Source organism: Hydra vulgaris, chromosome 09, assembly GCF_038396675.1.
Source record: "Hydra vulgaris chromosome 09, alternate assembly HydraT2T_AEP".
Lineage (NCBI taxonomy): Eukaryota > Metazoa > Cnidaria > Hydrozoa > Anthoathecata > Hydridae > Hydra > Hydra vulgaris.
This window is the reverse complement of record NC_088928.1, coordinates 17,205,660-17,231,707: the sequence shown is the minus strand read 5'-3', so window position 1 is coordinate 17,231,707 and position 26,048 is coordinate 17,205,660. Positions and strand designations below refer to the sequence as shown.

The window sequence follows — 26,048 nt, the reverse complement described above, 5'->3', positions numbered from 1 at the left end:
ATGTGTAATGATGATGAGACAAATGAGTGGTTTTAAGAAGTGCCACATGCCAAACACCCTGTAGAATAACATAAATACTGCATGAGATATTTCCTGTAGAGTAACTTAATTATTGCATAATCATGTGATTCAACATCATTAGATTACTTTTTATAGGGTCATTTATCTAAGTCAAAGGTCCATGTTAATAAGCCCGCAACTACCCAACCACAATTACCCAACCACAACCACCCATCCATTACAGGAGAAAATGAAACACTGCATCAATACATTTCAGACACATTTAAGCATAATTTATTTAGTTGTAAAAAATTTCAACTAAAGTGTGCAAAACCATGTAACAATAGTGTAACTAGAAAAGCTGGTAATTTTGTAACTATGGTGTTAAAATATTGTGATCTTTATTTTTAAAAAAAAACTTTAAGTTTTTGTCACTTCAAACTTAAAGTAAAGTACCTGTTGTAAATCAGTTCAAAGATTTCATGATTATGAAGGTTAGCAGACAACAATGGAAAATAGCAATTCACTGTAAACTTTGAGTTTTTAGTTGCAAATTCTTGAAAAGCATTCATTTCTTTTTTAGAAGCAGGTGTCACCATCTAAATAATACTTTAATGTGCCATAAAAATTAATCATTATACTTATATAATTACAAACCATAAATAATACTTATATATATATATATATATATATATATATATATATATATATATATATATATATATATATATATATATATATATATATATATATATATATATATATTTATATGATTATAATGATAAAAAAAAACTTTAGAAAAAAAAAAAAAAAAAAAAATGGAGTTAATAATATGATCAAAATCCTTGCAATTCACTAATGTTAAAATAATCTAAATTTCGATAACTTATTTACTTGCAATAATTTGAGTTGCTTTTGTCTTGTTGAGGTGAATACAGTAAAAAAAAACATTTGTAGAAATAAAAGAATATAAGCGCTAATGAATACACAAAAGAGTTAAACCATTTTAACCAAAGTTAAGCCAAAGTTGTAAATTATTTTATTTTTTATTTTTAAAATGGTGTCAAAAAACTCTCTACATAAAATGTAATCAAGAAGAAAATAAAGCTTGAATTTCTCATTTATTGTGATGAAGAAGCCAAAAAGAGTTGAAATTAGAGAGAATAAAGAGTTTTCATTTTATGTGAAAAAAAAAATATTTTTTTTTAGGCTTGTAATTCATGTAAAAAAAGAAAAAAATCTTTTTTTTTAAAGATTGGTTATTGAAAAATTTATAAAAAAAATACTGTCATTATGATATTTGCCTAATTTTAGAAATCAAATACATTATTGGTAATGTTTAAAGTTTGAGGAAATTTTGCTAATTTTTAACAAATAATATCATGGAGTTTGTGTTTAATGTTAAAACTGTTTCTTGCGATGGTGTCATCACAACAAAACAGTCATTTTCAATACAAAAAAATTTGGTATTAATACCGGTTAGAGAACAATTAGAGAACAAACAGTGGCATTATACAAGCAAATACATGTACTATCTGTAGTAACCAAACCGGTATTGCATGCCCTAGTAATGAGTAACAGTGAAAAAAAGAGTAGGTTTTAAAAAGAAACTCCCTATTTGGTGTGTTATGATCTTAAACATATACTTAATTACCCAATGACAGCTAAGGCTTTTAGTAGCCTTGAATTGAAGTTTTAAAATTTATAATGGTAACTTTATTCATTTATAATTACAAATAAATGAACTGTTTTAATTGTAATAATGCAGTAGTGGTATAGTGGTAGAGCACTTGCTTCATATGCAAGAAATTCTGAGCTCAAACCCCCTCCACATTTCCGGTAGTACCATGCTCAACTTATTTCTCCTTGCAGCATCATTGTTCATCAAGGTTTGGAGTTAAAGAGTTGAGAGAGGGTTGTAACCACAATTAAGTAGCCTCCTTGAATGTATTGACCTGATCAGCCTTGGGGAGATGAGCAACATAAAAATAAAATATATTTTCAGAAAAGAAATTATAGAAAAAAAAGCATAATAAATTTTTTAAAGATCTTTGATTTTGTTTTTCAATTGGAATAGTGCATGATGTAAAAAAATTACAATGCTAAAATAATATCTCAGAAACTTAGTTTTTCAGAAGTAAAATTTAGAATTTTTCTGCTTATTATTGTGTAAAAGTTCTGATATATATATATATATATATATATATATATATATATATATATATATATATATATATATATATAACCCTTGGAATTAGGGTTGGCATCCGGCAATGCCGACCGAACCGCTGACCTGAAAATATTTATGGTTAGACCTTTGTATCAAATAATTTTTGCCAACTTGATGCCAACCCCAAAAAGATTGAGGTCGGCATCCTATATTAAAAATCTAATAGAAAAAATAAAGATTCTGAAACTCACTACAGATTTTATTTATAGTCAAAAAATATAATGAGTTACTTCTATTAAGCTATTTAGAATTTGTTTGGAAAAAACAACTTTAGTTACAATAGAGTTTATAGTGATAGACATCTTTAAACATTTGCCACAGCGTTATTAATTATGTTTATAAATAAACTAGTGATTGTCTACTTCACAAATTAAAGACTTTAATTTTGCAAGATTTATCAAAAAAGAGAAAGTAAAAAATTTGATTTTTTTTTCTTGAATGATATAAAGTATTAATTTTACAGTTCAGTTTTTTAAATTTTCTTTCAAATAAATTAGATTTAATGTACTTTTTAAGATCACCTTTTGAAGTTTGGAAAATGCTTTCTGCGAAAACAAAAGTAAAAATACCTCAATGTTTTCGTACATATTTGGCTGACTGGAGAAAGGTGATGGTTCAGATTTCATCCAAGGATAATGATCTTCAAAAGAATCAGGTGAAGAACTTTTTGATCCTTGCTCAGTTTCCTCAAATACAGATTGTAAAACAGATGATGATAGATTAACTAAAATTCTAAAAAATTCAATGAGATATATGAATATATTGAATATTATATTGAATATGAATTCAAAAATGAAACCAACACAACTTTTATTGACTAAAAAATTTAAAATTAAAACAAAAATATGTAAAATATGTAATATATAAAATAAAAAAGGTAAATAATAGAAAAATTACAAAAGCAAATTTAAAACTTATCGAACAGTATAAATGCAGAAATAAGAGAGGATAAACAATTATAAGAGGGTAAACAATAAAAAAAAAAAGTAGCCTTGTTAACTATGGTGACCCTCCTGGTCTTAAAGAGAGAAATATAGTAAAAAAATTTCAATAATTTAGTATCCAAATCACATTAAGTGTCTAAAAATAATAAAAAAATATATATAAAACCTTGGAACATCAACACTCATTGATCCAGTCTCTCCTTCTTCTGAGTTGCAATCAATATCAAAAAGATGATATAAATCCTCACCAGAGTCAAATAAACCTGTAATAAAATACTACTTAGTTAATTTACTTATTAATTCATAGTAACATTTTGTAAAAAACTGTTATGATAATTTTTTTTGTTAAAAAATTTGTTATATATTAGTGATTGACCAAAACAGGAAAACATTGTAACAAAAATAAACCAAAAATTTGGGTATACTAGATTAATACTAAAACCAAAACCGATATTTCGACAAACATTTAAAAGAAACTAAAATCTTGGTTAAACAAAATTAATTTCATTAAAAAATTATATCTAAAAATGCAATTTTACGTGTTATTTATTTACATTTGTTGTTTACTTTTAAAATAGATTAAAAACTCAGCTGAAACCGATACTAAATCAGAATTTTGGTTGATCACTAGTAATAATGTAATTTTTGCATTCTTGTCATATTCCAAAACAAGTTTTCCTAACATGTAAACATGATTTAATTAACTGTTAACATGTAAACATTTAACTAACTGAAGCCTTTCTTTATTTATCTTCTTTGATTTATAATTCTAGAAAATCTTCTTTTTTCACACATATCATGCAAAAGCTATGTTCTGTTGTCTGTGGAATAAAATAAAGTCTAATTCTTATAAAATAATCTCTTATGTAGATTATATCAGCAATGTGCAATGTGCACATTGCTGAAACAACAATGTAGATTATATCAGCAATGTGCAATAGTATTGCACATTGCAATAATTATGTCAATTATATCAGCAATGTGCAATATTATTGCACATTACAATAATTATGTCAATTATATCAGCAATGTGCAATAATATTGCACACTGCAATAATTATGTTAATAGTGTAATAATTATGTCGATTATATCAGCAAAGCGCAATAAATATAGAAACAACAATCTGATTGAGACTATGTGGAGAGAAAAGTTTATAGTTAGGCCAACAAATTGCTTTTGCTACAATTTGGTACACTTACAATAGTTTTTTAGCAAAGAGAAAAAAAAAACAGGAAAAAGAAAACAGCTCTGTTAGGGGGTATTATTTTCACTTATTTTTACTGAGTTTTTTTATGTTAAATATATGTATGCTAAGGGTCTTAATATTATAAGAAAATAAATCAATATGTTCTTTATTTTACTTTTTTTAAACAATAAAAAGTTTACTTCACAATAAATTGTTAATGAATCTTAATTTATTAGTTTTTAATGAAAAGAACAAAATTAAATTTCTTAACAACTTTTAATTCTCATTGAAACTGATTCTTTTAAAACTAATTTTTGGCAGAAAAAACTTCAGTGATCAGTTTTTAAAATATTCCTGAAATATCATGTGCTAAAAACTTACTATGTGATAAAGAATAAAATTAACAAAAAGAATAAAAACTAATATAAAAAACTAGTAGTAATTTTACATTTAAAATCATTACTGCTTATAAATTTGACAATTATTCAAAGTTAATCAAAATATATCATTAATAAAACAAATACCTTTGCATGACTTAAAAAAGAGTTCATAAGATAAAGCTGATAGCATAGAGGAAATCGATGTTTTAAATTCAGCCTTATAGATTTGAACTTGTAGACTTTCTTTGTGTACTGTCTTTCTCCACCATGTTCTTTTATCAATATCATTGTTTGACTGCAAATCAGGTATTGGAATTCTAAAATTACAAAAAAAAAAAAGAGTTTTAGCAAAAATCAAAAAAAAAATTGATATATTCTAGCTATATTTACCTTTCTAAAAATTTTCTGTCAATATCAATTTAATACACTATGGCAGCTTACTCATGCTACTCACCTCAGTCTCTATACAATAAATAAAATTTTATGACTACAAAAATTAAAAACCTTATTACAGCTGTTAGAAAGGGACATCTAATAGTTATATCTGTCTTCTTATCTGTTATAACAGGACTATCATCCATTGCCTGTCGAAAAGCAGTTTGCTGATTCTAAGAAAAAAGAAATTGTATAAATTTTCCTTTGAGATTAAAAACCTTTTTTGTAACTTTTTTATCAAAAAAATTTTTTTGTCAACTATAACACCAAAAAAACTTAAAAAAAAAAAAAAAGAATAATATGAAATAAAATAATATGAAAGTTTGATTAGTCCTGATTAAAAAGTTATTTGAATTTTTTTTTACATGTATATTGTGTTGTACCTTAAATTACAACCTTTCAAATGAATTTCATTATTTTTTAGAAAAAGTCTAAATAAAAAGAAAACAATACATAGTACATGAACAGAGATTGCGCAAAAACAATACATGATACATGAACAGGGAATGCACGAATGTGACTGTGAGGTAATTGCAAAAAAGTTCAATTTCATAACAAACACCATTAAGGGAGAAGAAAAAAGTAATCAATGAACATACCAAGGGTCAGATTATTAAGAAATAAAGGTAACAAAATTAAAAGTTCTCAATCAAAAATATTTTTAACAATTAGTGTTTTATGCAAGTTGAATTGTAAAAAATGAATAAAAAAACAGATAGAGAAAACTTTAAGGCTAAACATTACAAGCATTAAATAGAAGTAGAAAACCCTTATAGCTTTTGTGGATCAAGGAGAGAAATCAACAAAAAACATTTATGGATATATTTCCTAAGCTGTTGTTCTCCAATAGGCTAATCAATACATTGAAAATGGAAACTAAATGTTTCAAATAAATTCTGTTCCTAAACATAGAGCTTAAGATTGTTAATTTATTTTTGAATGAGTGAAATATTTTCAGAAATGATCCTTTGGATCAAAAATAAAAGCCAGCGCTCTGAATTCGAAATTTATTTATTTATTTATTTTGAAGAGGGAGAAGGGTGGGGGGAGAGGGGGAACTCATAACTAAAAAATTAAAATTTTAAAAAACTAAAATAGAAAAATATATATTCCCTTTTATGGGGATTTTGATGCTATGAATCAAAATCCTTATAAAAGTTTTAAGGCATTAAAGCAGTCAATGTAATAGGAAAAAGATCTTAACTTTGGTACACAACATTAAAATTTTAGAAGCAGTGTGTAGGAGCAGAAGGTGGTCATTTCAAATTCAATTTATTATTTAATTATTTATAAACATGTTAATTACATTTATGAGCAATAAAGCGTAACATTCTTTGGTGATAAATAATTTAATCATCAAAAAATCATACTCTTGGAAAAAAACTGAACAAACATATTGTTAAGGTTGTTTATTTAGATGAATTATTTTTCAAAGAATGCATGATAATCTTTACACACCACAATCAAGGTAGAAGTTGAAATGTCAATGCAATCTGTTTAAGTGTTTACTAAAAAATTATAAAATATTTTTTGATGTGTGAGAAAATTAATAATTGATTCAAAGTCATTCACAAAAAACTAAAATATCAATATGAAAAATATTTTTAGATTATTGATCTATTTTGTAGCTAAAAGAACAGTATCAGAATTTGTTAAAAAGTTGTTTATTTGTTTACTAACATCAAATTATTGAGCTTTTATGATTAAAATAAAAAAGAAAAATGCATTAAGTTTTTATATAATAAAAAAAAAGGTTTTCTGAAAATGTATAAAAAAAAAATGAAAAAAAGTCATACAGCTGAATGTCCAGTTGCTAAAGAAGCATACATGAATGGAGCATTGTCATGTGAAGCATTGTTCATTTTGTATAGTGGCGCTGGAGATATTAACGAAATTATCCTGTCTCTCATGCTTAAATCAATTTCTATGTTTAATTCACTAGCATCAACTTCAATGCTGAACTTTGGAGGAAACGAGTTACGAGACTGGACTCCCTAAATATCAAATAAAAGAATTAAATATATAAAAAGTATTTAAATATGAAAAATATGAAAAAACTTATTTACTAATGTATTTGCTTTCACCACACTGTTTATTTTCAACTTAAAGCATGGAGACTGATTTCCAAGGAGAGAACCAGAGTATAAGGGGGGACCAGAATAAAGGGGGGAATCTTCTTGGTATTTAAAATGCAAAATCTAAATGAAATTATAAGATAAGTATACAAAATTATACATAAATATTTGTACGTAAATTAGTAAATAAATTTATATATATATATATACATATATATATATATATATATATAGTATATATAGATATAGTATATATATATATATATATATATATGTGTGTATATATATATATATATATATATATATATATATATATATATATATATATATATATATATATATATACATACATACTATATATATAGTGTATATATATATATATATATATATATATATATATATAGTATATATATATATATATATATATATATATATATATATATATATATATATATATATATATATATATATATATATATATATATATATATATATATATATATATATATATATATATATAGTAGCGTAACCGGACAAGAGTATAACTTGAGATAACTTTTGAATGAAAAGTCCAATTTCTTTCAAATTTTCACTGAAATGTCAAAAAATTGATTACAAATCTAAAAACAAATAAATTTTTACTAAATCTAAGCAATCTAATCTTAAAAGTTCATTTAATTAAAATTTCCGCATAAGTATCCGGACAGAAAAAAAAAACTTGAATTTGTTTTTTTTTTAAACATTTTTTAAATTGAAAATACTTTATTTTAAAGTAAATTGCTTTAGTACTTTGTCGGGAAGCCCTTAGCATTAATTACTAAGTGACAGTGACAAGGAATTGAGTCAAACAGCTTCGTAATCACAATAACTTTGATTTTTCACCATTCTTGTTTCAGAATATTCAATAAATCAAATTTACTTGCTGATTTTCAACATGAAATTCGTCAATCTATGTGTTTCCATAGATGTTCAATAGAATTAAGGTCAGGACTTTGCTACGTCAATTCCATTAATTGAATTTTTTTGTTTTTGAAAAAGTCTTTTATAAGGGTTGAAGTGTCTTTTGAGTCATTATCCTACTGAAATATCTATCCTCGAACCCTGAAAAATGTTCCACGCAAAATGCTGTCTTGGTAAATGCTGTAATTAAAAAACTTTATAATGAAAAATGTGGTGTTGACACAATCAAACGTCTTTTAAGGTCTGCAAATCTACTTGGAGGACATCCTACAAAGAAACTTTTTATTTATATAAAGAATCGAAAAGCACGCTTAAGATTTGCTAATGAACATTTGATTTGGGAAAGAAAATAGCGATTGAAAGTATTTTTTAGTGATGAATTTAAGTTTATGTTATTTGGATCTGATAATATTAGATATGTCCGTCGACCAAAAGGCCATAAAAACGATCCTAAATACCAGCTACCAACAGTAAAGCACATAAGTCAAAACGTTATGAACTGGGCTAACTTGAATAGAGATTGTATCGTTCCTATCCATTTGATTGATGGCATAATGGACAAAAATATGTACAAATATATAGTTAAGAATGTTATGCTACCACATGGTAAAGACAAAATGCCTCAACGAAGGATGTTTTAAAAGGACAATGACCCAAAGCACACTTCAACCCTTGTGAAAAACTTTTTCAAAACCAATGAAACTCGATTAATTGAATAGCCTTAGCAAAGTCCTGATCTTAATTCTATTGAATGTCTATGTAAGCTCATTGATCCACAAATTTCAGGTCGAAAACTAACAAGTAAACGTGATTTATTGAATACTCTGAAAAAAGAATGGAAAAAATCAAAATTATTGTAATTATGAAGCTTGTGGACTCAATGCCTTGTCACTGTCAAGCAGTAATTAATGCTAAGGGCTTCCCGAAAAAGTAGTAAAGCAATACTTTAAAATAAAGCATTTTCAATTTAAAAAATGTTTAAAAAAAAAATCTTATTCAAGTTTGTTTTTTTTGTCGGGATACTTTCGCACGCGCATATTTTAATTAAATGAACTTTTAAGATTAAATTGCTTAGATTTAGTGAAAACTCATTTGTTTTTAGATTTGTAATCAATTTTTTGACATTTCAGTGAAAATTTGAAAGAAATTGGACTTTTCATTCAAAAGTTATCTCAAGTTATGCTCTTGTCCGGTTACTTTTGGATGCTACTGTATGTATATATATATATATATATATATATATATATATATATATATATATATATATATATATATATATATATATATATATATATATATATATATATATATATATATATATATATATATAGGCCTTGGCAGGAGTGAGCACGAGAGCGGAGAAAAGCTCTCCTAAAACACATATGGCAAGCCATGCTGGTCCTTTAAACAGTTTCTTACGAGAGCTTTTAGTTTTTGCACAAGCTATCTGTTTATACATTAAAAGAATTGCTTGTTCAATACAAAATTTTAAAAAGGATTGCAATTAATTATGCAATTAGCTTTTTTTTTAATAAAAATGACTTTGTGTTTTTTTTTTTTAGTTATAATGATAATTATATTTTTAAAAGAAAAAGTTATACTTTTGCAAGATTAACCATTTTAGGGGAGTGTGTGCAAGAGCAAAAGCAAAAGCTCCTGCCAAGGTCTGTGTATGTGTGTGTATATATATATATATATCTTAATATATATATATATATATATATGTATATATATATATATATATATATATATATATATATATATATATATATATATATATATATATTAGGACACCAACGTACACACATTTTATGTTTTTCTACTGCAGGTGTTATGCCTTGTTTTTTAATAAGACTTTTTTTTAAAAACTAACTTTACTCTGGCTGTATGGCTTTACAAAGCGGTTATTTTTATTATCATTTCCGTAAAGATTTTCGTCAACTGCAATTTTGCCAATAACAATGTTTGTTGAAGAGGAAGTGGAACCTACAACTGTTTTATACTCAGAATCTGAGTAAACTGCAGATGCCAAAAACCTGAAAATAAATAAAGTAAAATGACATGTTATAAATTGTACATGCATATAACAATGAGTTAGGGACACTTGCAACTAAAAGCACAAAAATCAAGGGGTGGGTTTTGGGTAAAAAAAAGTATAATTCTATTTATGCTTTATACACTTTGACTTGAGTTACACTTTGAAATAAAGGAAACTAAAGGCAAGTTTTTAGTTTTTAGTTTCCATTATTTCATTTAACAATTAACTACTTCAAGTAACTACTTCAGTTTCTTATTCAATTACCAAAATTAATAATTAATTTTTGAAAGAGGAACATAATAGTTAATGTTGATATTTACTAACAACATAGTTTTCAGTAAATATCAACATGTGATGCTAAGTGCTGTACAGTTTTGACAGTTAAAACACAATAAATTTGGTGTTGAGTCATACTCAACACCAAAACTTATTTTGTTTTATCCTTTTGTGTCCATGAAAGAACCAAAAAAGTAATGATGGTGTTCATCTACTCCAAAGATTTGTTTTCTGCAAGCATATTTAGAGGTTAGTGATACTATACATTATAATCGGGTGTATACACCTAATTGAAACTATAAAAACTGAGTAGTAAAAGCATAGGGTAATTGTACAGTAATTTTAATACCATGGCACTAAGCCATAAACTAAGCTATAATTATAATAGCAGCTGCCATCTTTAAAAATAATTAATAATATTAACTTTTTAACAAAAGAAATGTATAAATGAATGATTAAAATTAAACTGTTAAACTTAAATTGTTAAAAAAATGTTAAAATTAAATGTTAAAAATTAAACTGATTTTATGTATCATTATAAAAAGCCTTCCCAGGAGACGCGTGTGGTTTTTCATATTGTTTGCTTTTGTTTTTAATTTAGACAGCTTGTTCGTGGCTGTTTACAAGTTTTACTATATTTCAATATTTTGCTGAAAAAACTAAGTTTTAAAAACAGAGGAAGCAAAACTAATAAAATTGGAAATTAAAGTAAATTTTAATAAAAAAAAAAAGAAAAAAATTAATAATTTAAATAATTTGACTGTTTTTTTTTTTTTTTTAGGGCGGTTGTTATTAAATTTAGTATTTCAAAAGATTTTTTTTTGCAATACATGTACTTGTTACATTACCATTTACCATTTGCAACCAAAAACCAGTTACATTAGTGGAACACATACAGCCGTAGGAGCCTCAGGGAAGAAGGAGAAAAGATTATATTAAAGTTAGCTAAAACATATTAAAAGGTGTTAGACAGATGTCCAGTATAAAAGCACAAAATTCAAGGAAAGATTTATTTATGATAATTTTTTTGGTATATTTCACCGATAACATAGTAGACAAAAAGGGTGGGGGCAGGTAAAACTAAGCCCACTGAGTCAAATGTTAAAAAGCAATAGGTATTCAAAATTACAAAGAGCTAAAAGATTGTGGATAAAAAACGTACAGGAATGTGAAAAATGTGTAGACAGTTGGCATAATTGAAGTCTAAAAACTATGTATATGTGTGTGCACCTTACTTAAAAATACATTGAGAGGCTTAAATGGTATAAGAAATCTGAATGTGAAGAGATGAGTCATTCAAAAATATACAACAGAAAAATACATGAACAGCGGGATTTGAAAGGAAAACAATGAAAAATAGACAGTGGTGGGATTCGAACCACGGCCATTCCGAGTATGAAGTAATCTCCTTATACTGATGAACAAATAAATATAACTATATAATTGAACAAGTGATGTAGAAAGTAAAGCCTATGAGGTAGATACGCATATATGCATTAGGGTGTCCCAAAAAAAAAAATTTGGGGTTTGAAATAAATTTAAGGGTTTGTAGGCCCTTAGAAGTGTTAGGTGTAAAAACTGAAAAACCGGCATTCTTGGATTTTTTTATATGGTTTTTCACCTAAATGATACACTTCTACCTCTTTCTGATTTATTTATTTTGAATTTATAAATAAGTAAGTACTTTAATACCATATAGAATAGATAAAACATATTATTAAAAGCAATATAGTAATAAAGTTTGTTTTTTAGATATATAAATATTAATATGGAAATAAACAATAAACTATGCAAAAGAACAAGCTGTAAAAAAAGAAAATTTGATGTGGAAAAAAAAAATAAAAACATAGTAGAAAACCCAAGGAGACCATTGAATCTTTTGAACAGACCAATTTTAGAGCTTCCCAAATACAAGTTACCAACAAATAGTGACATTTTAAGAAGATATTGCCATATTATTTCCTCAAAGCAATTAAGATATAAGTCAACAAAATCAAATATTAGTTGCTCCATGCAGAAAGGAGGGTATCAACTAATATGTCAACTCCCTGGTGCAAAATGTGAGACAAGTATTAAAGATTGTCTTGTCAAAGAAGTGGTAAATATCTGGTCCAGAGCGGGAATTCAAAAAGACTTCTTGATGAAAAGTTGGACCATTAGAGATAAGATTGAAAAGCTCAACAAAAAATGGAGAAAGCAAATAGATCTCAAAAAGTAAGAATTTCTTATTTTGTTTACAATAAATGAATATTTTTAAATTTTAGCATCTTTTAAAGTTATAAATATGTTAATTATGTCTTTGTTGTTTATTTTTACTTTTTTCTATATTAGATTGAGCTTCTCTTCAAAAGAAACTCTTTCAATTCTCGAAACCAACTATAAAAAAACTTCAAATGAACTTTTTGACAAAGGCTGCAAAAATATTGTAAGGAAAATCAAAACAGAGCGCAATCGAACTCCTGATGCCATTAAAAAGGACATTAAATTCCTAATTGACCAAAAGTCTACTAGAAAAATGGCTTTAACTGAGGATATTGATATGATTTATCAGAAGAGAATTGAACGTAGAAATGAGTTAGATAAAAAACTTGAAATATTCATAGAGGACAAAAATTTATTTGAAAATGATTTTGTCTCGGCTTTGACACAGATATTTTGAGTCAAATTCATCTAATAATTCATTTTTTGATCTATCTAGTGAAGAAGATAAAAAGTCCCCTGTACCATTATCAAAAAAAAAAAAAAGGATCTGATGAGCTGCACCTCTCAATATCAGGGGATGGATTAATAAAAGCTACATGTGAAGTCGCTGCAAGATTTTATCTTGGTGTGAGGGGTCATACAGCAATTCTTTCTTCAATTTTGAAGTATGCAGGGCATGATTTGGAAAATATTGTTTTGTCAAATTCAGGAACCCACAGAAAAAGATTTCACACCATCAAAAGCAAAGGTGAAGAAATTAGAAAGAGTTATAAAAATGTTTTGATCGGTAAGAAACTCTTGCTTCACTTTGATAGTAAATTGTGCAATGAATGGGATCTTAAAAATAATATTACTGTTAAAATGGAAAGGATTGCAGGAAGCGTGACAACTTCTGAGGATGATAATAGTAGTGATATTCTGCTAAGAGTGTTCCAGGCAAATTCATCTAAAGGTAAAGGCCAAGCAAAAGAAATAAAAAAGGTACTATAAGATTTTGAAATTGATAATAACATTTTTGCTGTTTGTACTGACACAACTGCTTCAAACACTGGTGCACATAATGGAGGAATTGAACTTACAAGTAGGTGTGTTGTCGGAAAGCACATTATGTGGCTTTTATGTTGCTGACACATATATGAGAGACACATCAGTCATTTAGTGCAAGCACTAACAGGAAAGACTAAGGCACAAAAAAAATGTTTTCTAATTTTAAAAAACATTGGCTTGAAAATTTTCAGGTATGCAATGAAGACATTAGCTCATTAGATAGATTTAATTTCAATATTTTCAAAAACAATTCTTACTTGTACCAGATTGTGCAAGAGGCTAAAGAATACATAGGAAACGTCATTACCCTGAAATTTTTTCCTAAGATAAGAACAGAATATATAAGATTATGTGAACTTGGTTCTTTCTATTTGGGTAACGAAGTACCAAATTTCTACCTTCATCAACCCCCTGCTTGTCATGAGGCTAGATTTATGGTAAATGGGATATATTTATTGATGCTTTAACAACTCGTAAAAAACTTCAATCTATGTCAGTGGAGGAGATAGAAGATGTCAACAAATTTATATTTTTTTCATACTTGATCTTAATATACAAGATATATTGTTTTGGATTTCTGATGGAAAGTTTGTGGATCTTCATCCTAGCTTTAAGTTTTTTAAAGATTTTGTTTCAAATACTCAGTGCACAAATGACTGCTCTGAAAGAAATATTTGTCTTGTGCAACATTTTCTAGCAGACAGTCATATTGAAAGTCAGAGACAAAACATCATGGTGGTTGCTAAAGAGAATAGAAAAAAAGTAGATAAAATGATGAAAAAGAGTAAATTTGAACAGCATAACTCCATAGTATAAATTATTTTTGATTAGATGTAAATTTATTTAAAATAAAAAATAAATATTTTGAAGCGAAATAAACTGTTTTCTTCTTTGGTTTTTTTATATTTCTTAAAATATAAAATATTTTGAAAAAAAATGGAAATCTACACCTAAGACTTCCTAAAGGTTTGGAGACCTAAAGTTTTGCTTTTTTCTTTTTTTTAAGGTATATAACCAGGATATGTTTCAAACCTTCTGGTTTTGTGAAAAAATTGTTTTTTTGGGACACCCTAATATACATACATGAACAAACCAACATATGAGTGTATACCAACATATAGGCATGCATTACATAGCTGTATTCATAAAGAGGACAGTATATACTTGTTACATTAAAATTATACAAATAAATTTTACAAATAGCAACTTTTATTTTGGCTTTCCTTTTTAAAAAACAAATCTAAGAAAATTTTTAATGTCAACTTAAAACTGATATTTTTTTTGTTTTTTTTGTTTGTTTGGCCTTTTTCCATTGTTGTTGCGGAAAATAACAAAAACTAAAGAAAATAAAATAAAAATAGTACACAAATTATTAATAAATTTTTTTTTTTTAGATTCATTTCAATTTCTTAAATTTCTTGTTAAATTTGCTTTCTTTTCTTTTTGAAACTTAATTTTTTCCTCAAAGTATTGAAATGCCTTATCTAATAGAAAGTGCAAACAACTGTGACCAAGTTGTCTGAATAAAAAACTTAAGCGTGGACAAATGAGATGAAAAATCACACTGATCTCCGTGGAATGCTTAATACCTATTTATTTAAATTCTTTTGACATTAATTCTTATTTAAACTTTTCACTTAAATTTGCAAGTTGTTTAAAAGTGGCTGTAAAATATTACAGTCATAGTTACCTTAAATGATCTGAACAACAAATAGTTAATAAACTTTCACGAATTTGTTCAGCATTTAAACCAAATAGGCTCTGCATAGAATATTGCTGGACCTGAGAGAAAAATTTATCAACCATTTCTGTCAAACTATTACTTCCACCATGTTGTGGATATGTGAGAGGATCTTGGTGTAGAAGGATAAATATGATATTATTAGATCGAAGTTTAACGTGTGTGACATCAACAGAATCATCTAATAAACTGATTCCAGCTAGCCCAACATTTGAAGATGAATGGAAACCAGAACATTTTGGTGCTAAAAAAAAAAATTTAAACGAGTTATGATTCAATCAATAGTGTCAAGATGTTTAATCAAATTTTTTCACAAAAATTTCTCTGTTAAATAAGATTACATAATGGTGGAGTTTATCTAATTCCTCATTAATATATCACAGACACAAAACTTTTTGTGGTTGCATATAAACAAATGTATTAGGGTGTGTCAATTTTAGACTTTTTTTTAAAAATGGTTTAATAAAACTTATATAGGTAAAAGTTGTGAAATTTTATGGAGAATCCAAATCTGATTTAATTTTTTAAATAAGAAAAATATTCACTTAGATGATTAGCCTTTTTTATGAAAGTATAAAAAGTTTTTGTCTTCTTTTAAATGGAATAAAAAGGTTACTGGACAATATTGTCCATAAAACAAATAGATTTTTAAACAACAAAACAAAACTATATTTAGCTTATAAAAAATTTATTTAACTCAATATGTATAAAATCTTTAAACAGATTTTGTAATATTTGCGTAAATTAACTTTCAATTTCTGAAAAAAAAATTTACTTAAGTATATATTTTTTTTCTTAATGGTGGTTTATTGTGCAATAAGTAAACAACTTTTAACTGTATATTGTTAAGTATAAATTTAAGAACTTTAACTCAATTGCTTTCATTCTTATAATATTAAAAAAAAATTTATTCCTAATTCAATAAAAAAGTTTTTTACAATATTTTTAACTTGGAGGAACAAGGACATCCAAAATCAAAATAAGTACTAGTACACAAATTAGTGTTGCATTTGGTACAGGAAAACAGTTTCTAGTTTCAGAATTACCAACCAACAGTGACATCATAAGATATGGAATTTTCTTAAGAGAGGGCTGCGATGACATGAATAAAAGAAATAATCCTGTAAAAGAGATGACAAAAGATATACAACCAGTTTTACTACACCAGTGGTCACATTAAAAAAAATTTTTACAAAATATTGAGATTTACCTTGTACTCAAAGCCAAATAATTTAGCAACAATGTGGGGCATTTTTCGGGGTATTTTGCCGCTTTAGCACAAAGTAAATGTCAGTATTTTTGAAGCTTTTTTTTTGTAATCCTATTTTTTTATATTTGCCCCAAATTTGGCTTCTTGTGTATTTGTGTTTTAAAAATTTTTTTTCTTTGAACACCCCTAATATATATATATATATATATATATATATATATATATATATATATATGTATATATATATATATATATATATATATATATATATATATATATATATATATATATATATATATATATATATATATATATTATATATGTATATATATGTATATATGTATATATGTATATATATATATATATATATATATATATATATATATATATATATATATATATATATATATATATATATATATATATATATATATATATATATATATATATATATATATATATATATATATATAAATAAGTAATATCTAATAAATAAGTAAAAACACTTATTTAGCTGTCTTCAACAGCGTGTTTCTCCACCAGTAGGTTCATCAGGAAGAATGTCTAAAATTCAAAAAGTTTTAATTATGAAAAGAATTCTTTAGAATTAGGATAATTTTATACTGGTCATTTGTTTTTATAACTTTTGTAAAGCTTAACCAAGGGCAAATAGAAAAAAATGTCATGCCAACCACAAACAATCTTTTAAACATAAAAAATACTCAAAAGAGACTATGCTATCAAAATATATTTGGCTACTGAAAGAAAAAATATTAATTTTAAATTAAACGGGTCTATTCTAAAAACTGCGCCTGCCTATAACTACATTTCCAAAAAATGTTTGCTATGTTTACAAGAAAAATTTGAAATTATTACTCATATAGATCAAGAAAATTACTAAATAAAAAATCTGAATTAATTTCTAAATGCAGACATGAAAATAAGTTTCTTTTAAAAAATTATTAAAACAAATGACCAGTCTAAAATTATTCTAATTCTAAAGAATTCTTTTTTGTGATTTTTTAATTATTTAATGTAGTTGATGCAACTTCCTGGTTGCAAAATACTACAGTTATTACATAATTAATTATATCAATTCCCAACTTTCTGAGAAATAATTTTTCTATAATTTGATTTTTTTGATGTTTAGACATTCTTCCTGATGAACCTACTGGTGGAGAAAAACGCTGTTTTAAAGCATTAAAGCCTTCAACTTTTTTTGAAAATTAACTCTATGTAGCATGATGGTCGTAACGCTTACTTTTTACCATTTCGGAACAAAACAACTTTGTCAGACATAATGCAGCAAACAGCTTGGTAAAAAAAAAAAATCACTTCGTGTGTGTATTTAGCATATATTGATGTTATTATATGATGAGTTACATAGTTTTTTCTTGAAGTTTTACAAGCAATTTAATGTTTTTTTTATCGTAACTGTGATGGTCGTAACAAAAAATCCAATGCTTAAAAACAACAAACAAAATAGCGCAATCGATGATGTAAGAAAAAAATTATAAATGGTTAACTACCATGTATACTATGTTAAAAAAATGCACTATAACATTATCAAAGTTCTCAATTATGGATATACAATACGATATTTAATGCTACACAACAGGACTGTAAATAAGCGTCAAAACACATTTATACAACCCTTACAACATTAAAACCATGCTATGGTATGATAAAATGATATTTTTTAATAACTTTTTTGCTTAAAAGTATTTTTAAATAGTTAAAAAAAAGAGTTACAGAATTTAGTATGTGTTTTCATAACCTTTTTGCTTTTTTTTCTCCTTATTCTCGCGGAATTGCCCATATATATATATACATATATATATACATATATATATATATATATATATATATATATATATATATATATATATATATATATACACATATATATATATACACATATATACATATATATAATGTAGTTAATAATGATTTTCTATTTAAAATATGTTAATAATACTCGCAGAGATGTGGGGTGTCGGCACATGCTATAGCAACATTTAATGATAATTAACATCTGATGGGATGAATAACATCTGATGATAAAAAATTAGTTATCAACCATAGTAACATTTCTTGAGCGCAGAACAAAATTATATCTGATCTTAGTAATTCTGATCTTAGATAATAGTAAATAAAATCTGATCTTAGATAACAGTAATAGATTTTAACAAAATAGCAAAAATTGGAAAAGTGAAAAGCATATTTTTTGATGGGAGAATTGATCAAGCGAAACAAATAATTGAACTTGATGACTCAAATGCAAAATTTCCAGTTACTGTGAAAGAAGAGCATTACTCTGTTTGTATGAAACCTGGAGGAAAACATTTTTATTTTACTCCAAAGAAAGCAATAAAAAGTATTAAACATGAAGGGATAATAGCAAATAAAACTGTTGAATGGTTGACTGAGAGAAGTATTGACAAATCTTTATTGGCTGTTGGTGGAGACTCTACAAATGTAAATACTGGTTAGGAGCGTGGAGTCAAGCATATAGAAATAAAATTAGAAAAAAAAATTGTTTGGCTTATAAATGAATTACCACTGAGGCATCTAATAACCAACTTAAATACTCAAACGAAATCTAACAATAAGTGGTCTGGTGTTATTGGGCCCATGCATGATCTGGCTACAGATCTAGATATATATTCCAGTATTTGAAACTATCGAAATTGGTAACCCACTTATTTCTCTTGATGAAAAAATAATAAATGACTTGACTGCTGATCGATTTTATGGTTATAAAGTTTTTGTGCCATTAGAAGTGTTATTTTACCGCCAAACTTTCATTTATTACAAATTGGACCTGTTAACAATCAAGATGGTTAACTACTGCTAACAGAATATGTAGAATATGGATCTCTAAACATAGAATTCAAGGTAAAGATTTATAAAATTAAAGGTCTATCACCAAGCACATTGTGGGTGTTTATTTACTTTGTTGGTTTATGATCAAAGTTGAACATTCTTGGATTGAAGGTCCTAAACATGTACTTTACCAGCTGCAGCAACTCAAATTTTAAAAAGATGTCATTAAAATAGTATCACCCTCTATTCAAAGATCAGCTTGGCTTAGTTTCAGTGAGTATATATTACAAACATTGTTGTGTTCTAATACTGAAGAAGATAGAAGTGTAAGAATTAATAAGATAAAAGATATTAGAGGTATTGGAAACGAAGATCTACAAAAAGGTGATTCTTCTCCTAGACCAAGAAAAGCTCCTGTTTGGAACTTTAATGCTGAAAAATTGGTAGTTGATATCATTTTTACTGGTTTATGAACCAGTCTTAACTACCTCTCTAACAACTTCTGAAATCAATGTGTTTTTATCAAATCCTATGCAGGTGCCGATTTTGTCATGTCATAGACAACCTGTTGAACATTGCATAAAACAAGTTACAGAAGCTTCAAGTAGAGTGTACACTTATGAAAAGAGAGAAGGATTTGTCCAAACTCTAGAGACAAGTAGAAAATTAATACCTAAAAACAATAGTAAACAAGTCCTTGAAAGTTTGACAGAAATGTTTTCGTATTAAATTTATAATATTTATTGAAACAATTCTGTTTTTTTTTTTTAAATATCTTGTTGTATTTGTAATATCAATACCAATAAAACTATTACTCAATGTTAGGCCAAACTGTATTTAAAATGTGTTAAAAAATATTTTAATATTTATAAATTAATCTCAATCTAATTTTAGTTTTAAATTAACATGCAAATTAAAATTTAAATTCAAAGTCTAATTCTAAAATTTCTGATAAAAACATTTCTTTTAAATTTTATACAAGTCCTTAAAAAAAATATATTCATATCAAAATTAGTTTTAATCATCATATATATCCCAGTTGATCAAATAAAGTTAAAACAAGTTATTGATGTTTAAATAAAAACCAAGTCAAATCACCTAAGCAAAAAAATTTTTAATTCAATTTTTAAAGCCATATTTAAAATTTGAATTAAAAAATTCAAATTTTAAATATGGCTTTTTTATGGGAAATTAATAAATTTGCAGAATTTTATGGGAGTCCCCATAAAATTCTGCAAATTTATTAATTTCCTAATTTTTTTCTTTAAAAAAAATCCAAAATCGACACACCTTAATATAAACTTTAAATCACTTTTAACAAAAATAGCTCAAAAAAAAACAAAAACTTAATGAATAAAAAACAAAGTTTATTATATATATATATATATATATATATATATATATATATATATATATATATATATATATATATTATATATATAGATACACATATATATATAATATATATATTATATATATATAAATTTATTATATATATATATAGATACACACATATATATAATATATATATATATTATATATATATAATATATATATAAATTTATTTTATATATATATATATATATATATATGTATATATATATATATATTCATATATATATATATATATATATATATATATATATATATATATATATATATATATATATATATATATATATATATATATATATATATATATATATATATATATATATATATAATTTCACATAACCAGGAAACATTATCCATATGCTTAAATGAAATAAGAAGTGGAAAATTAACACAAATAAATGCTGTTTTAAATTTTAAAATATATCATTCAGCAATAAAGAATAAACTTAAAGAGAATAAAATAAAGAAAGTGTAAAAAATATTAAATTCCTTCTTCAATGTTTACCAAAACAGCCTCTTTTCAGCAATAAAGAAAAAAATTTATATAAAGAAAAAACCAAGCAGTTCTATTCAGTTTTAGGAATTTTGATGAAACTAATTTATTGATAACTCTGTTTATAAATAAATGATAACAAAACAAAGATCTAAATATTCTCAGAGAATAATTAATTCAACAAAGTCATCTACATACTTGTGTGAATTAAACAATATCAAATTTATTGCTTTTTCTCCAAATTCTACACATTTGACGCAGCCATTTTACATATATTAAACCAAAAAAAGATCAACGAAAAATATTAGTAATATACAAAATTAAAGTCTTTATATGGCAAAATCAAGACATAAACTGTCTTTATGTGGTCATCTGAAGACAGTTGATATCTACCTTCAAAATTAAAGAAAAAAGGGTCAAGATAATAACTTTTTGTTAATTGATTTTCATAGAATAATGTTAAAATGAAAGCCTCTTCATTTTATGGCACTTTATTTTGTGTAAATACAGTGATTTTTAAAAACTTTTAAAATAGTTTAAACTAGTTTTTTGTCAGTAAAAAGCTCATTAGTATGTTACTTTTTAACTTAATTTAATTTTTGTTAACTCATTAACTAAGTTATACCAATGTCTTACAAGAAAGAAAAAAAAAAAAAAAATCTTAGCTTTTTCATAAAAGAGTGACAATGACAATAATTGGTTTAGTCTTAAAATAGTTTCAGATTTACCTGTTTAATAAAGATGATCAGTTTGGTCTTAAAACACTTTAAGTTTAGACCTGGCTATGATGATGATCAGTTTAGTTTTAAATCATTAAAAGTTTAGACCTGGTATAAATATATATATATATATATATATATATATATATATATATATATATATATATATATATATATATATATATATATATATACATACATATATATATATATAGATTTTTTCATAGATAATCCTTAAGACACTAATGATTGGTTGGTGTAAAAATCTAAACACAATCATCTTGGCATGGATATAGGCCGAAAGATATCAAAGTAGGACATACTCCTTTAAATATTCAACTTAACTAATATAAGAACTTGAGTTATATAAGAAGTTTATGTTTATAAATTTGAAAAAATCTTAAAAGTGATAAGCCTAACAGTCATAATCTTTAAAAAATATGAAAATAATAAAAAAACACAAGAAAAATAAAGTAAAACAAAAAAACTGTAAAAAAGCAATAAAAAAAAAAAAATAAGTGACAATTTTTGCCCTGATATGTCACACTGTTGGGTCTGTTTTGTTAATTAATATTGATCACACTGATCAATATTAAATAACAAAAAAGTTTTATTTAAAAATCTGACTGATTACATCACAATAACTTTTCTCAGATATCTTAAAAGTTAAGACTTTAACAAACATCTAGAAAGTAAATATAACTAACATTTTAATTTAATAGACAACATTTTTTTCACAAAAAAGACAGTTTAAAATTTTTAGCATCAAAACATTAAAATCTCTACGTACAGGGTGAAGAAGAACTGCCACTTGTAGCACGAAATAAAGAACTGGCTTGCTCTGTCAGAGTTCCTAAAAAGGACAAATAAAATGAATTTAAAAATGTAAAATTTTATTAAGGAGAGCTCCAATATGCTTAAGTATGGTATATAACATTTATTTCCCCTTAAAATAATATAAAAATGTGTGTATATATATATATATATATATATATATATATATATATATATATATATATATATATATATATATATATATATATATATATATATTTGCCTTAATTTAGACATTTGTCAATAAGTATTGAAACAAACATCAAGGTTCATTTTGAAAAAAAAAAAACAATTTGTTGAGCCTTGTATTAGTACTTATTTTGTAAAATAGTCACAACATTTTTAATATCTACTATAATCTATCTATATTGTCTAAATGCCTACAAAGTTCTTTCTATATTCTTTTTAATAGTTGAATGGCTAGCTAATTTTGGTTAGTCACTTTTAGATTACTTTTTAGTTACTTCGCAAGTAGAACTTCAATTAATCAATTAAAGGTTAGTTAACTAAAAAAAAAACTATTACAAGAATTAGCCAAGCCATTTAAAAAAAAAGTAATTATATATTAAATTTATACCTTAATCTAAAAAATAACTTAAAAAAGAAAACACTATCAGCAACATTGACTTTATGGTAAGCTTTAATTAAACTGAATTTTTTGTCTTTTTTTATACTCATTTAGTTAGGAGTGTCAACGATAAATGTTAAAAAAATGAAAAATATTCTACAGAATAAAATATTCTACAGAATAAAATATTTTGCAGAATAAAACCTTTTGATGAGCTACTAAAACCGCCCAAGCTCACATTACTTAAACGAGAAGATGTACTGTCAAATCTGTTATAAAATGGACTTTGCTTTAATGGGTCAATCAGAGTTGGTTGTCCAAGCGCTGGTAAAGGGTACTCTGTCATTGAAAAGAACTCTTCCTCGCTAAGTGTAGAGTTATGAGACAGGGAACTCAGATTTATGGATGGTTTAAATTGCTCTACTTTATTCTTCAAGCTGAAATCCATACTTCCAACCTGATGTTGCAATGACTCTTCAACTTTCAAGTAGTCTGCTGATTTCATTGTACGCATTTTATTTCGCCGTGCATTGTGATCTTGATAAAGATCTGAACGTGATGTATCTAAAATATTAATTATTTTAAATCTTTGTTTATCAAATATAAAAAAATTATTAAATTTTTTTTAGGTATTCTATTTATAAAATAAAAATATTATTGCATATTATTATAATATTATTATTATTATTTTGTAATTTACTTTACACTATTTTTTTATACAAATTTTATTATTTTTTTAATTGGTACTTTATTATCATTACTATTACTATAAAATACATTATTACTTCAAATAATTTTAAAATACCAAGAGTTTCTGGCATCCTCGAAAGAGCATTTACCAACAAATGAAGTTGTCTTGGTGAAAGAAACACATTCAAGGCAGCTAAGGAATATTCAATATCTACCTATAATGAATTTAACAACAACATTTATTGAATTATTAGTGAAATGAATCAACAAGTTATTATGATTTTTATTTTAACAAGCATGATATTTATCATATAAAAAAGGACTTGCATAAATTTATATTATTAATAAATTGTGAAGTAAAATAAAGTTAAATGCATGAATACTTTATATTTACATTATTATATATTTTTATTTTTCTAATTACCTCTCTATTTTTTTCAACCTAAACCCAGTTTATTTAAAACAATTCATTTTAATAAGCTATTAAATAATAAGACGTTTTGATAAACAATTTGCAAAGAACCAAACTCACCATCAAACATGTCTGTTACGAAGGTAACAACTGATCAAGTGTAATTGATAGTTAAAGCGCTGAAGCGTTAAGTGTCTAACGGTAAAACTTAATTAAAAACAATTGGATCGAAGCGTGTTTGATCAAACTGAAATGATATAAATGAAGAAGAGGAAGATGAAATAGGGCCGCTTGTTCATTCGCTCAGAGTTCGTAGAATTGTTTGATATTGAGAAGAAGATATAGTAGAAGAAGAGATACTAAGAAGAATTGTGTAGAATATTAAATATAGTGAACATTAAGTTACATTTAAAATAGTATCAGTTATATTAGTTGGAGAATTTTAGTAATACAGAATAAATTGTAATTAACTAATAGTTGTTTGGATTTGTTATTAACTGTTAGCTTAACACAAAGAATAAAGGTTCAGTGAATATATAAATAAATATATTTAAAATAAAACAATAATCTTCTACTACCGCGTAACATGTCAATGCTAAAACACTAAAATAATATTTCTCAACTTCCTTATTCATTATTAAAATTCTAATTTGAAATAAGATTAAATAATATTCGAAATAAGAGTAAGTATCTTTTGATCACTTTTACTTAAACTTTATTTAAACAAAAAGTATTAAGAAATATCATAGTGTAAAAAGAGTCTTAAGAAAACATCTATAAAAACATGTAAACAAAATTTTTGTTTTATGAAAAAAATTGGGAATCAAAAGACTTTTTAAAGTTCATCATTCTTTAAAAATCATAATTTATTAATTTAAAACTTTCTAAATCATAAATAATTAACTAGTTTTAAAGTATTTTAATCTATAATAGAGTTTATTATTTCATCTATACTAGTAACATTCCACTCAAGGTGCCCAACAAAAAATAAAAAAACAACAAATGTAACTTATGTTATTTTTGTTTTGCCCTTTGGGTTGAAAGTGTTTTTTACTAACTGGTTTTACCAAAAATAAATAGAGAATAGTTATTTTTCTACAAAAAACTTTGCTTTTGTGAGCAAGGCAAAGATATTTTGAAATTTGTGTGAAAAAGTTTTTGCTTCATATTGAATTCTGAGCATGCTTTTAAAATATTTCTGAATTGCTAGAACTGTCCAAAGGATTCAGAATTTTCCAGAATGCTCTAGAACTTTCAAGAAACAATTAAAAATTTCAAAAAACAAGTAACATAAAATAATCTTAAAGTGTTATAAAAAAGTTGTACAAGTATAAAAGTACAGGTAATTCAAACAATCATTTCAGCATGTCCAACTGGTGAATAAAG

At 25.2% G+C, this 26,048-nt stretch overlaps 1 protein-coding gene across 2 annotated transcripts in view; it reads right to left on the bottom strand.

Annotated features, from left to right (window-relative positions):
• Positions 1-26,048, bottom strand: part of LOC100213404 (autophagy-related protein 2 homolog B) — a 92,847-nt gene that overhangs the window by 39,209 nt on the left and 27,590 nt on the right. For both annotated transcript variants that reach the window (XM_065804892.1, XM_065804893.1), the window contains exons 6-17: positions 24,366-24,465; positions 23,765-24,124; positions 22,949-23,011; positions 15,465-15,759; positions 10,085-10,247; positions 7,243-7,374; positions 6,973-7,170; positions 5,246-5,349; positions 4,886-5,058; positions 3,341-3,437; positions 2,800-2,962; positions 457-599 (exon numbers count right to left, since the gene is read on the bottom strand). In XM_065804892.1, the coding sequence (XP_065660964.1) occupies positions 457-599; positions 2,800-2,962; positions 3,341-3,437; positions 4,886-5,058; positions 5,246-5,349; positions 6,973-7,170; positions 7,243-7,374; positions 10,085-10,247; positions 15,465-15,759; positions 22,949-23,011; positions 23,765-24,124; positions 24,366-24,465 (1,991 nt within the window). The remainder of the gene's footprint in view (positions 1-456; positions 600-2,799; positions 2,963-3,340; positions 3,438-4,885; positions 5,059-5,245; positions 5,350-6,972; positions 7,171-7,242; positions 7,375-10,084; positions 10,248-15,464; positions 15,760-22,948; positions 23,012-23,764; positions 24,125-24,365; positions 24,466-26,048) is intronic.